Source organism: Prionailurus viverrinus, chromosome C1, assembly GCF_022837055.1.
Source record: "Prionailurus viverrinus isolate Anna chromosome C1, UM_Priviv_1.0, whole genome shotgun sequence".
NCBI classification, from domain to species: domain Eukaryota; kingdom Metazoa; phylum Chordata; class Mammalia; order Carnivora; family Felidae; genus Prionailurus; species Prionailurus viverrinus.
This window is the reverse complement of record NC_062568.1, coordinates 165,674,913-165,687,743: the sequence shown is the minus strand read 5'-3', so window position 1 is coordinate 165,687,743 and position 12,831 is coordinate 165,674,913. Positions and strand designations below refer to the sequence as shown.

At 34.1% G+C, this 12,831-nt stretch overlaps 1 protein-coding gene across 1 annotated transcript in view; it reads left to right on the top strand.

Moving 5' to 3' along the window:
• HOOK1 (hook microtubule tethering protein 1) overlaps nt 1–12,831 on the top strand; it is a 71,710-nt gene that overhangs the window by 38,880 nt on the left and 19,999 nt on the right. The window contains exons 10-13 of the mRNA XM_047873250.1: nt 1,547–1,713; nt 8,327–8,467; nt 9,947–10,148; nt 10,700–10,810. Coding sequence (XP_047729206.1) covers nt 1,547–1,713; nt 8,327–8,467; nt 9,947–10,148; nt 10,700–10,810 — 621 coding nt within the window. The remainder of the gene's footprint in view (nt 1–1,546; nt 1,714–8,326; nt 8,468–9,946; nt 10,149–10,699; nt 10,811–12,831) is intronic.

The window sequence follows — 12,831 nt, the reverse complement described above, 5'->3', positions numbered from 1 at the left end:
TTGTAGAACCACCACTGGACATTCTGTGTCATAGATGGGAGGGAGGGTGTGCAAGGAATTTGCATGTTTACTACCTTCTCCTTCACGTCTGTGGTTAAAGGTAGCTCTGGAGCCACACTGCGAAACATGGATAGGACCCAGGTTGGTTACACACCAGGTGTTGAAAACTGAATTTGCCCTTACCTACCTTATTTACATGGTTCTTACACAGGTTGGAAGACTGAGGGTATTGTTTCTCTTTTGTGGATCTTTTTGTGACACCCTCTTCCCTCCAGCTAGAATGAGATTTTCTTTTCTTTGTGTCCCATCTCCTACCCTATGGTATGTTTCCACCAAAGCACTTTGAACATTTCCTGTTGTGTAATTATTTACATTTTTACCATAAGGATGCTAAGGGTACAAACTCTCCTCCTTTTTCATATCTCAGTCATTTAGGGTTGTACATGACAGGTAATAGTCACTAAACTGCTTGCTTGGCAAGGGTAGATACATGCGTTGAATTTAGGGAGAAAAATTGCTTTCTCCCGTAGTCTTCCCGGGAAGACTTTTCTGAGCCTTTGTGTTGGTCATTGCCCATTGGTCGTTGTGTTGGTCATTGTGTTGGTTAAAGGCAAGTATTTGTAACTTGCCTATATGGTGTTGAAGGCACTCACTTGCTTTTAATTTCCTATTAGTAGCTCACTGTGTCGGTATACAGCCTCCTTCACATAACTGGGTTGAATTAATTGCATCTATTGAAAAAACAGTCGCAAACCTATGTAGTAATATGTTCAAAATCATAATACGTCAACTTTTTTTCAAAGGAAGCTTAATATAATCATATGTAAACTTCTGGTCTTACATATGACCAGGTTACAGCCTTTTTAAAAGGTTTTAAAAGATGTTTTTAAATGGAAAAGAAAAAGAACTGAAGCAAATCATATTTGTTGCATTAATATGTAAGTAAAGTGAAAATGTATCAGGTACTGATATCGATGTGATTCTAAGTTTTTAGCCATTTTAAATTATAAGCAAACAGTCACAATGTGCAAATGGATTTAGTTCAGCTTTTTGTTACTGATTCATTAACCAAATAATGTGCTTGTCTCTGAAGACATGATATGTAACTGATAATTTTCTGCTGTGAACCTAAAATAACTTTGTGCATGTGTGTGTATTTTAGCTTATTAGGTAACAGCATCCTAATAGTAAATTTATAACTAAAAGAGGAACAAATTAATTTTTCAAAGCTTATCAGTACATCAAATTTTAAAGACTTAGAAAAATTTTCTTACCGAAACTAGGGCAAGCATAACATTGTGAGGATATTCTCCTTGTATGTTTTAACTCGGTTTTCTCTGTAGTAACCAAATTACTTTGATTTCTTTTGTTTGACTCAAACATCCTAGACCCCTAGGGTCTAGGATCCAGCTTTGGAAGGATCCTTAGAAATTATGTTGCCTGATTGACCAAGCTAATTTAATGGCTTGGTCACATAGCAGTGTGGGGCTCTGGACTCTTAAGTTTTTTTGCTATTGATGCTTATATTTGTGTATTTGTTTTTTAGGTGACTGCACTTCAAGATGAAAAGAACTCATTAGTTTCTGAGAATGAGATGATGAATGAAAAACTTGACCAGTTGGATGGATCTTTTGATGATCCAAATACAATGGTTGCAAAAAAGTATTTTCATGCACAGTTACAACTAGAACAATTACAGGAAGAAAACTTCAGGTAGCATTTTTAGTAAAAACCATTCCATGGATTTCTGTTAAACCAGGAGTTAAGAAGTCTATCAGTGATGAATTATTAAGCATTTTATAGTGTGCTATAGCATGCTATAACTTTATAGTATGCTTAGAACACTGAAAATAGAAGCTCTGAAAATATCAAATGGTGTAAATAGTTCCTGCCTTCATGGGACTTGCAATCTAGTTAGGCAAGTGGGATATGTGTATAAAAAGAAAGCAGTTCAAAATAACTTGTGATTAGGGCCAAATAAAGGCCATAGGCAAGTCCAATAGGAGTTTAAGGGAATGACTGCTGAGATCTGGGGGGAATGGGGTGTTTCTTACATAGGAGAGGGAACCTGATAATAAATGGAAAAAATGGAAATCTTAACCTAAAGAGGTGCTTTCTATTTAAATTTTTGTATTTTTTCTTTGAAAAAAAAGGTGGTGTACATCTTTATTTTTTATTTATTTTTTAAAATGTTTTTTAATGTTTATTTATTTCTGAGACAGAGAGCATGAGTGGGGGAGGGGCAGAGAGAGAGGGAGACACAGAATCTGAAGCAGGCCCCAGGCTCCAAGCTGTCAGCACAGAGCCCGACACAGGGCTTGAACTCACAAACCGTGAGATTGTGACCTCAAGCCGAAGTTGGTCGCTCAACCTACTAAGCCACCCAGGCGCCCCACATCTTACCTTTAATAAACACTGTCTCTCTCTTGTGTGCTAGTAGCCTAGCCTTGGACTATATAAGGCCTTGAGAAGAGGCACTCTAATTGTACTGTATGTATTTTTTGTTACTTTTTTAAAATATAATTTCAAACAAATGCAGTTAACAGTTGCAAGAATAGCACAAAAAACTCCTTTATATCTTTTGCTCAGATTCTGCAGTAGTTTGGCAGTGTTTTCCATTTGTTTTAGCGGTCTCTCTACATATTCTTACAGATGCGTATATTTTTTCCTGAACCACTTGAGAGTACACTGGAGACGTGCACTTTTATCCCTGTATACTTTGGCATACATTTCCTAAAACAATAATACTTTCTTATAAACCACAGTGTAGTGATTAAAATTAGGGAATTTGCCATTGATACATATTACCATCTAATCCACAGATTGTATTCAAATTCCAGTAGTTGTTTCATTGTCCTGTAGAGCTATTTTTTTTCCCGTTTCAGAATCCAATCCAGGATCATGCATTGCATTTAGTATTATTCTTACTCAATGGACTACACATCCATTATTGTCATCAGTTATTTGATGCTGGAATTATCCCAGATTCGACCACTGGGAATCCTTTCAACTGGCCCCTGTGTTCTTTCCAACCTGTCGCTATCCTTTGAGCACGTTCTTACTTTCTTGCACAACAAAATATTCTAGACTCATTCCCCTTCTTTCCAGACTCTGCAGTCAGCCATTTCTCCAAGGATTTTTAATTCCTTCTAGTGGAGAATGTTATTTAGAAACAAAGACCTGTGCTCCAAATGAGTGTTTTGGTCCTTGCTTCTAGGCCACTTTGGAGTACAGAGCTAGGAAATACACTAGCACAGGTTCCTATGACCGATGTTCACACTTGCCTGTGTCCACACGCTGGAATATACACATGTCTGCATTTATTCTATTTCTCAGTATGAACAGTGAGTTCATATTGCCATCTTTCCTTTTAGTCCCCTGTCTTCGGGGTTCATTCTGATCTGCATTTCCATATTGTCAACTCCTCCAGTGGTGAGAAACCTGGCTCCCATTTTCCTGAGCATATATTCTCATATACTTAATCCTAAAACACATAGAAAGCAATTTAAGAATTGCAGTCTTACCTTTTTAATACAAAATATTATTAGACTTCAGTATGTTTATGGTTCTTTTACAAGGTAACATTTACATGTTGTGAAATGAAGAAATACTGCGTCCAATTTAATGTGCTAACAAAGGCATACATTTGTGTTATCACACTTTTATCAATATATAGTTCATTTCAATCACTGAAAAAAGTTCTTTTATGCTTCTTCCCAGTCAACCCCTACCTCCCAGAGGCTACTCTTCTGAGTATTTTTCAGCATTGATTAGTTTTCTCTAATCTAGAGCATCATATAAATTGAATAATGCAGCATGAACTTCTTGGTGATTGGCTTCTTTTGCTCAGCATTTTTGTGAGCTTCATTTATGTTTTGAATGTATCTGTAATTCATTATTTTTTATTGCTAAGTAGTATTCAAATATTTGCAATTATTCTACATTATACCACACTTCTATTTATCCATTTCCCTTTAGATGGGCATTTTGGGTTTCCCAATTGGGGTTAATATAAGTGAAACTAGTCTGAACATTATAATACAAGACTTTTTAAAGACATATGTTTTCTTATTTCCCGTTGGTAAATATATACAGCAGTATTGCTGAGTTGCGCACTAGCTGTTTAATTGTGAAAGATACTGCCAAACCGTTTTCCAAAGCGGCTATAACATTTTATACTCTATGAGCAGAGTTTGCTGCTTATTGCTCTAGTTGTTCTGTCTGGTAGGATATTTTGTTCTTATCTGTCTTTTTAACTTTAAACATTTCAGGGAAAATGTAGTAGTATTTCATTATGGCTTTAATTGGCATTTTTCTGACAACAAATGATGTAATAAGCCCCTTTTCAAATGCTTATTGGCAATATATCTTACTTTGTGAAGTGTCTCTTCACACTGTTGAGCTGTTTTTAAATTGGGTTGTTTGTCATTATCAATTCGTTGTAGGAGGTTTTAAAAATTTGGATACAAATCCTTTTGTCAGATATATGCATAGTAATATTTCACTCATCCTGTGACTTGCCTTTTCATTTTTTAAATGGGGTCTTTCAAAGAGGAAAAGTTCTTAACTTAGATGATGTCTGATTTGTCAATATTTTTAATATTAGTGTTTTTTTGTGTATTGCCCAAGAAATCTTTGTCTACTTCCATGCCATGGAGATACTCTCTATTATGCTCTTCTAGAAACTTCACAGTTTTATCTTTTACATTTAAGGCTATAGTCCATCTTGAATTGTTTTCTAAAACAATGGTGTAAGGTATGGAGGTCAAGCTTTATTTATTTTTATTTTTTATTTATTTTGTTATTTTTTAAAGTTATTTACTTATGTTGAGAGGGAGAGAGCATGAGCAGGGTAGGGTGAGGGTAGGGAGAGAATACCAAGCACGGCTCTGTGCTGAGAGCACAGAGCCCAGCACAGAGCTTCATCTCATGAACGGTGAGATCATGACCTGAGCCAGAATCAAGAGCTGGACACTTAACCAACTGAGCCACCCAGGCGTCCCTATTTTTATTTTTGTTTTCCATATGGATATCTAGTCGTTACAGTTGCATCATTGAAGATATTTTAATTTTACTCCAAATCGCTTTGTATCTTCATGAAAAATGGTATCATAAAATTTGCTTCATCTTCTGGACTCTCTAGTTGTTTTCTATTGATCAGATTGTCTTTATGCCTGTATGATGTGGTCTTGATTACTTTAGCTCTAAAGTAAGTTTAAAATCAGGTAGTATAAGTATTCCAACTTTGTTCTTTCTTTTCAAAATTTGTTTTGGCTATTCCAAGTCTTTTTGCATTTTCACATCTGGCAGTCAATTTCCATTTAAAAAAACCTTTTGTGATTATGATCTAGGTTCTATAAAATTGATATCTTAAATATATTGAGAATTACCGTCTATGAACATGGTATCTTCATTTATTTAAGTCTTTAGTTTCTCCCAGCAATATTGTGTTGTTTCTAGCAGAGAAGTTTTGTGTTTTGTTAACTTTATTCCCATGTAGATGCTACTACCAATACAATTAAAATTATCCTGAAAAGTGGCTGCTAATATGTACAATTCATTTTTATATATTGAAACTCAAGCTTTTATTTTGAAACTTTTATGTCTTCACTTATTGATTCTAGAAAATGGTTTATGTAGAAAATTCTAAGGCATCCATAGTCATCTAATCTATTAATAGAGCTTTACATCTTCCTTTTATTATTTCTGCCCTGTATTTATTTTTCTTGCATTGAACAAGAGAAGACATCTTACTTTATTCCAGGTCTTAGGGGGGAAATGTTCAATTAAGTACCATCAAGTATAATACTTGCTGTAAAGTTTTTTAATGTGTTTTTTTTTTTCTGTTTGAAGGAATTCCCCTTTATTTCTGGCTTGCTAAGAGTTTTTATTACTAATTGTTGATTTTTGTCAAATGATTTTTCTACATCTTGAAATGACAGTGTGGTTTTCTTTTTCATTCTTTCATTATGATTGTTTTATTTTTTGATTGTTGAACAATCTTATATTTCAGGGTTAGACCACTTTGGTCATACTTATTATTCTGCATATATATTAACTAGATTCAGTTTGCTTATAGATTGAGAGAATTTTTTTTTTTGGTTGTCTTCATAATAGATACTGGTCTATAACTTTTTTTCTCTTGTAATGCCTTTTTTTAGGTTGTCAGAGTTCTGCTAGTCTCATAGAATAACTGGGAATAATTCTCTCCTGTTTTCTGAAAGAGTTTATGTGTGAATGATATTAAACAATCTGGGCCTATGGTTTTCTTTGTGAAAGGGCTTTTAATGACAATATAATTTCATCAGTGCTCATAGGGTTTCTTAGATTTTCTGTTTCATCTATGTCAGTTTGATAAGTTGTGCTTTTCAAGGTATATGCTTATATTGTTTAAGACGTTGAATCTATTGGCATAAAGTTGTTCATAATATTCTTTCATTGTCCTTTTAATGACTGTAGGAGCTATACTGATGCTTGCTTTTTCATTCCTGGTATTGGTAATTTGCATTTTTTCTCATTTTTCTTGATCACTCTTACTAGGGTTTCATCAATGTTATTAATCTATTCACTTTATTAGCTTTCCGTATTATTAGTTGTACATCTCTGTTCTTTCTTTCTTTCCTTTTATTTACTTTGGATTTAATTTGCTCTTCTTTTCCTAGCCTCTTAAGGTTGAAATTTCGATTGATTTTAAGACTTTCTTCATTTTTAATATATAAGCCTTTAAAATTGTAAATTCTCCTCCAAGCACTGGTTTAGCCACGTTCCCCAAATTTAACTGGTTGTCTTTCTGTTGTTATTCTGTCTGAATTATTTTCCAATTTCCTTTGTGATTTCTTCCTTGACTTGTGGGTTGTTTAGAAACATGTTGTTTAATTTCCAAGTATTTAAGGCTTTTCTAGACTTCTTATTGTGACTGATTTCTAATTTAAGTCTCTTATGGTTAGAGAACATATTGCATGGGATTGCAGTCTTTTGATATTTATTAATACTTATTGCTCATCATGTTTCATTGTGATTAGTGTTACATGTGCACTTGCAAAAATGTGTGTTCTGTCATTTTTGACTGACATGTTCTATACATGTCAACTGAATCATGTTGGTTAATAATGTTCAGATCTCTTCTGTATTTTTATGTTTAGTTTTTGGTTTTGTTTTTTTTTTGTTTAGTTCTGTCATCCATTAGAGACTGGTATTAAACAATGATTGTGGATTTGTGGATTTCTACCCTTGATTCTATCAGTTTTTGTTTCATGTATTTTAAAACTATTTTTAGGTATATATATACATTGATGATATGGCTTTCTAGTAATTGACCCTTTTATAATTATGAAACATTTCTTTGATAATACTTTTTTTGTCTTAAAATGTATTTTGTTTGATGTTAACATAACCACCCCAATTTCCTTTGCTTACTGTTTTCATGGTGTTTTTAAATCCTTTTACTTTTAATCTGTGTCTTTATGTTTATAATATCCCTTGTATAATTAATGTATATTTGAGCCTTTTTTGTTTAGTCTGATAGTCTCTGCCTTTTCAATTGGTGTGTTTAACCTATTGGCCTTTTATGTAATTTTTGTTATGGTTATATTTAGGTCTGTCAATTTGCTGTTTTTCATTTGTCATATCTATTCCTTTCCTTTATCTTCCTTTCCTGCATTCTTTGGAATCAAATATTTTTTTAATATTTTATATTAAACACTGTATTGCCTTTTTCCTTTTTTTTTTAAAGTTTATTTATTTTGAGAGAGAGAGAGAAAAAAAAAACAACAAAAAACGAACGAGTGGAGGAGGAGCAGAATCCCAAGCAGGCTCCTTACCGTCAGTGCAGAACCTGACATGGGGCTCAAACTCATGAACTGTGAGATCATGACCTGAGCTGAGTTCAAGAGTCAGAGGCTTAACTGACTGAGCCACCAGACTTCCCCATTTTCTTACTTTTTGTTTTTACCATAGAGTTTGAAGTATTTATCCATAACTTATCATAGTCTACTTAGAGTTAATATTTTACCATTTCACACGCGATGTATATTTTTGAGTGATTATATATCTATACATTTTCTCTTCACCTTTTGAGATTAAAACCCCTTTTAGAACTAGTGATAACCAAGCACCATATTTCAGAAGTGAAAATGAAAATTCAGAACATTAGTTTATTCTCAGCCAGTTTTAAATCCGGGAGCCAGAAGTGTCTTATTCTTTTAGTCATTCTTTTGAGTGTAGAATTTTAAAGAACATTTTAAAAGTATGTCTTGCTAAGCTTATGTCTCAGTAAGAAAACAAATAATGGAAATTACATTATAAATACTTATTTTGTTTATGCAAGGCTTGAAGCTGCAAAAGATGATTATCGTGTTCACTGTGAAGAACTTGAAAAGCAACTAATTGAATTTCAACATAGGAATGATGAACTGACTAGTCTTGCTGAAGAAACAAGAGCCCTGAAAGATGAAATAGATGTCCTTAGGTATGCCATGTCTGAATATAATTATGTCGCTTCTAAGTTATTAGTCATTTCAGTATTCCATATTTTAATCAAGGATTCGTAGGGTTATTTCTACATATCAAGTACTGATCAGTTTTTTCCAGGCTCCTAGTCTTTACTTAATTTATGCTTGTTAATAATAATTGCAGTTTAAGGATAATATTCAATCTTTGTTAGCACAATTTCATATTAGAATTTGTAAACCCAAAATGATACCTTTTTCTTTTTTTGAGAGAGATAGAGAGTGAGCACACGCACAGCCAGGGACGGGCAGAGAGAGAGAGAGAGAGAAAGAATGGATCTCAAGCATATCTGACAGCACAGAGCCCGATTGGGGGGGGGGGGAGGGGGTGTGATATCTTTTTCTTAAGATTGTGTAAACTGAATTACTTTTAGATACATTTAGCTTCATCTCCTTGTACTCATTAGTTTATTTTGTGAACTTTTTACATGAGGGAAAGTATTCTCACAATCCATATTTTGGCATTTGATATAAAATAGATATAGGTAAGTATCTTAACATTTATTTCAGGGTTATCCCAAGGTTCTCTTACTGTCTTTGACAATATAAAATTTATATTTAGCTTTTCCTATGAATTGTTAGTCAAGCAAACAGACTATCCATATGCTCTTTATATTTTCTGTTAAATTTTCTTTAAAAAAAAATTTTTTTTAAATGTTTTATTTGCTTTTGAGAGTTAGAGAGAGAGACAGAGCATCAGCAGGGGAGGGGCAGAGAGAGAGAGGGAGACAGAATCCGAAGCAGGTTCCAGACTCTGAGCTGTCATCACAGAGCCCGACATGGGGCTTGAACCCAGGAACTGCAAGATCATGACCTGAGCTGAAGTCAGACCCTCAACCTACTGAGCCTTTTCTGTTAAATTTTCTTAATTAGCCATTTTGTTGCCCAGTTTTTATGTCCATTTGAAACAAAATCTTCCTACCATTCATTTGAACTTGCATGTGATGGAAAGTGATTTGGTTTATGTATTTATTTTTGCTCTAGTTGGCCAGGTAAGCACAACTCTAAAGGGATGTGCTTTGTCAAACAAATTATAAGTCAACTGCCTAAGTATATCAAATACTTAGAATAAAACTGCACTAAATGTTAAACACAAAGCACAATTGACCTGTAAGCTGCAGAGAAGCTTGGAATTGTTCAGTTACATTTACAAAACCATTATTTTTTAGACATTGTGCTGTATGAAACGGTTTGATAATTTAGTGTGTCAAATTTAAGGCATTTTTGTTTTGATACCTTTATAACAAAAAGGTTCCACACTGGACTTGAGTCTTTTTCTAAAGTTCTCACACAGTTTAATTCTTTTGCTGTCTGTCCGATTTTCTTTTCTGTTGTTTCAGCCAATTGATAGTTTATCTAGCTGACTAATTTTAGAGCCAGAATAGAAATGTTATGTGCATTTACTAGCTTTTACCCAGTAACATGTAGCTTTATTATAGGGCTACCTCTGATAAAGCTAATAAACTAGAATCAACGGTCGAGATGTATCGTCAGAAATTACAAGATCTGAATGACCTTCGCAAGCAGGTGAAAACTTTACAAGAAACAAACATGATGTATATGCATAACACAGTCAGCTTAGAAGAAGAATTAAAGAAGGCAAATGCAGCACGTACACAATTAGAAACGTACAAGAGGCAGGTAAGAAAATATGTCAATTTTTTTTAATCATTGTAACTGAAAGAGCTCAACTTTCTTATTCCTTCTGATACTTAAGAATGATAGAGAGGTGAAGAACATTGCCTATAACCAGCTGTGAGCTTATTATGATGACAGATTTCTCCTACCTGTAATTTTAATTCCAGGATTGATAGTTGAGTTTGAGTTATCTAGGTCTTTCCCCTTTTTATTCTCTTCTGAGCTTGTATATATTGGGAGGCATTTTACTGCTTATTATTAGCATTTCTGGTAACTAATAATAATTGCCTAGAGAATGGAGCTATAGCCGGTAATATTCTGTTTAGCTATTTATCAAGCAACCTAGAGAAACAGTAGAGTACAAGAATGATTTTTTTATTAGATTATTATTTGAGTATTTTAAAATTTATGTTAACTCTTATCCACATGCTATTTTCACAACTATTGAGGATTACTAGATTATAGTCTTAGTCTAAGTTTTATTTCCAATCAGTTTCTCATTTATTGACCTCTGAAAAACTATTAATATTATATACCCTTGTTTTCGACAAAAGGTTCAAGATCTTCACAATAAACTTTCCTCTGAATCCAAAAGGGCAGATACACTAGCATTTGAAATGAAGCGGCTTGAAGAAAAACACGAAGCTTTACTTAAGGAAAAAGAGGTAAACATAAATACAGTTGATAAGTCATACGCCTGTCTTCTTTTAGTTTTTAATATTATCCTTGCTATTCTAAGATTGGAAGTCACATCAGTCAGTTCTTCTGTCTTTCTCCAAATTAGAGTGTTGGTGTAAAAGGAAGTAGAAAGAATTCACCCTACAGTTTCGTTACTTTCCTTCCCAAGGGAAGATGGAGTCACAGAGGCAAGGCCCCTATGTCTCAGTGCGTGCGTTCCCATTCTAGACCGTTGGCTCCTTGAGAGCAGGCACCATAGATGGGATTTTTTTGATGGCTTTATTGAGATATAATGTATATGCCATCAACTTTGCCTACTTAAAGTGTACCATGCAGCAGTTTTTAGTACATTTGTAGTTGTGCAGCCATCCCCACAGTCAGATTTTAGAACACTGTCCTCACCCCATCAGTGTGCCTACTAGCAGCTGCTCTCTGTTCTGGTTCCCTCCCGCCCAGCTTCAGCAACCATTACTCTACTGTCTTTCTCTATAGATTTGCCCAGTCTGTCCAGAATATGTCATTATACACTTCGTGGGTTTTGTGACTAGATTCATTCATTTAGCTTAATGCTTTCAAAGTTTATCCATTTTGTAGTATGAATCAGTACTTTGTTTGTTTTCATGCTGAATAATACCCTATTCTGTGGACATACCACATTTTATTTATCCTTTCATCATTTTATGGACATTTGGGCTATTTCTGCTTTTTGTCTATTAAACAGTTAACGTGGCTATGAACGTTTATTTACAGTTTTTATGTTGACATGTGTTTCATTTCTTGAGTATATACCTATGAACGGTACTGCTGGATCATATGATAACTATGTTTAACCTTTTAAGGAAATACCAGACTGTATTCTAAAGTAGATGAACCATTTTTCACTCTCAGCAATTTGTGAAGGTTTCCGATTTCTCCACATCCCTGCCAACACTTACCAGCCTTTTAATTTTAGCTGTCTTAGTGACTATGAAGTGGTATGCCATTGTGGTTTTGATTTGTGTTCCCGTAATGACTGATGAATTTGAGCATCTTTTCATGTACTTGTTGGCCATTTGTATATCTTCCTTGAAGAAATTACCTCTTCAAATCACTTATTCACATACTATTTAAATTATTTGCCTTTTTATTATTGAGTTGTAAGAATTCTTTATATATTCTGGACATAAGCTCCTTCTCAGATATGTGATTTGCAAATATGTTCTTTTATTCTGTGAGTTGTCTTCTCACTTTTTTGATCGTATGGTTTGCAGCAGAATAGTTTTTCATTGATGAAATCAGAGTTAGCCATTTTATTCTTTTGTGTATTTTTTGGTACTATTTCTATGAAATCATTGAATAATGTGAGGTTATAAAGATTTATGTTTTTTGTTTTCTTTTAGTTTTATAGTTTTAGCTCTTATATTTATTCTGTGACAAATTTTGAATTTTTGTATATGGTATAAGATAAGAGTCTCAACTTCATTCTTTTCTGAGTGGTATTCAGTTGTCCCAGCACTATTGTTCTTTCCCTATTGGATTGTCTTGATACCCTTGTTAAAAATCAATTGACCATGAGACTGTAGTGATAGATACATTATACGTTTGTCAGAACCCATAAAAGTAAAAAAGAAACAGTTAAATCTAATGTTAAAAATCAATAATGGCTCATCAATTCTTTTTTTTTTTTTAATGTTGATTCATTTTAGAGAGAGAGAGAGAGAGAGACAGAGCGTGAGCAGGGGAGGGGCAGAGAGAGAGGGAGACAGAGAACTCGAAGCAGGCTCCAGGCTCCACACTGTCAGCACAGAGACCGACATGAACTTGAACTCATGAGCCATGAGATCATGACCTCAACCGAAGTTGAATGCTTAACTGACTGAGCCACCCAGGAGCTCCCTCATCAATTCTTAAAATAACCACAAACTTTACCTCGCTCACTATTCAGAACACCTTTGCAAGGACCTAAGTATCAGCATTTCCATTTTGATGGTGTGGCTCCTAAAGCCAAAGAACGAAATAACTCACCCTG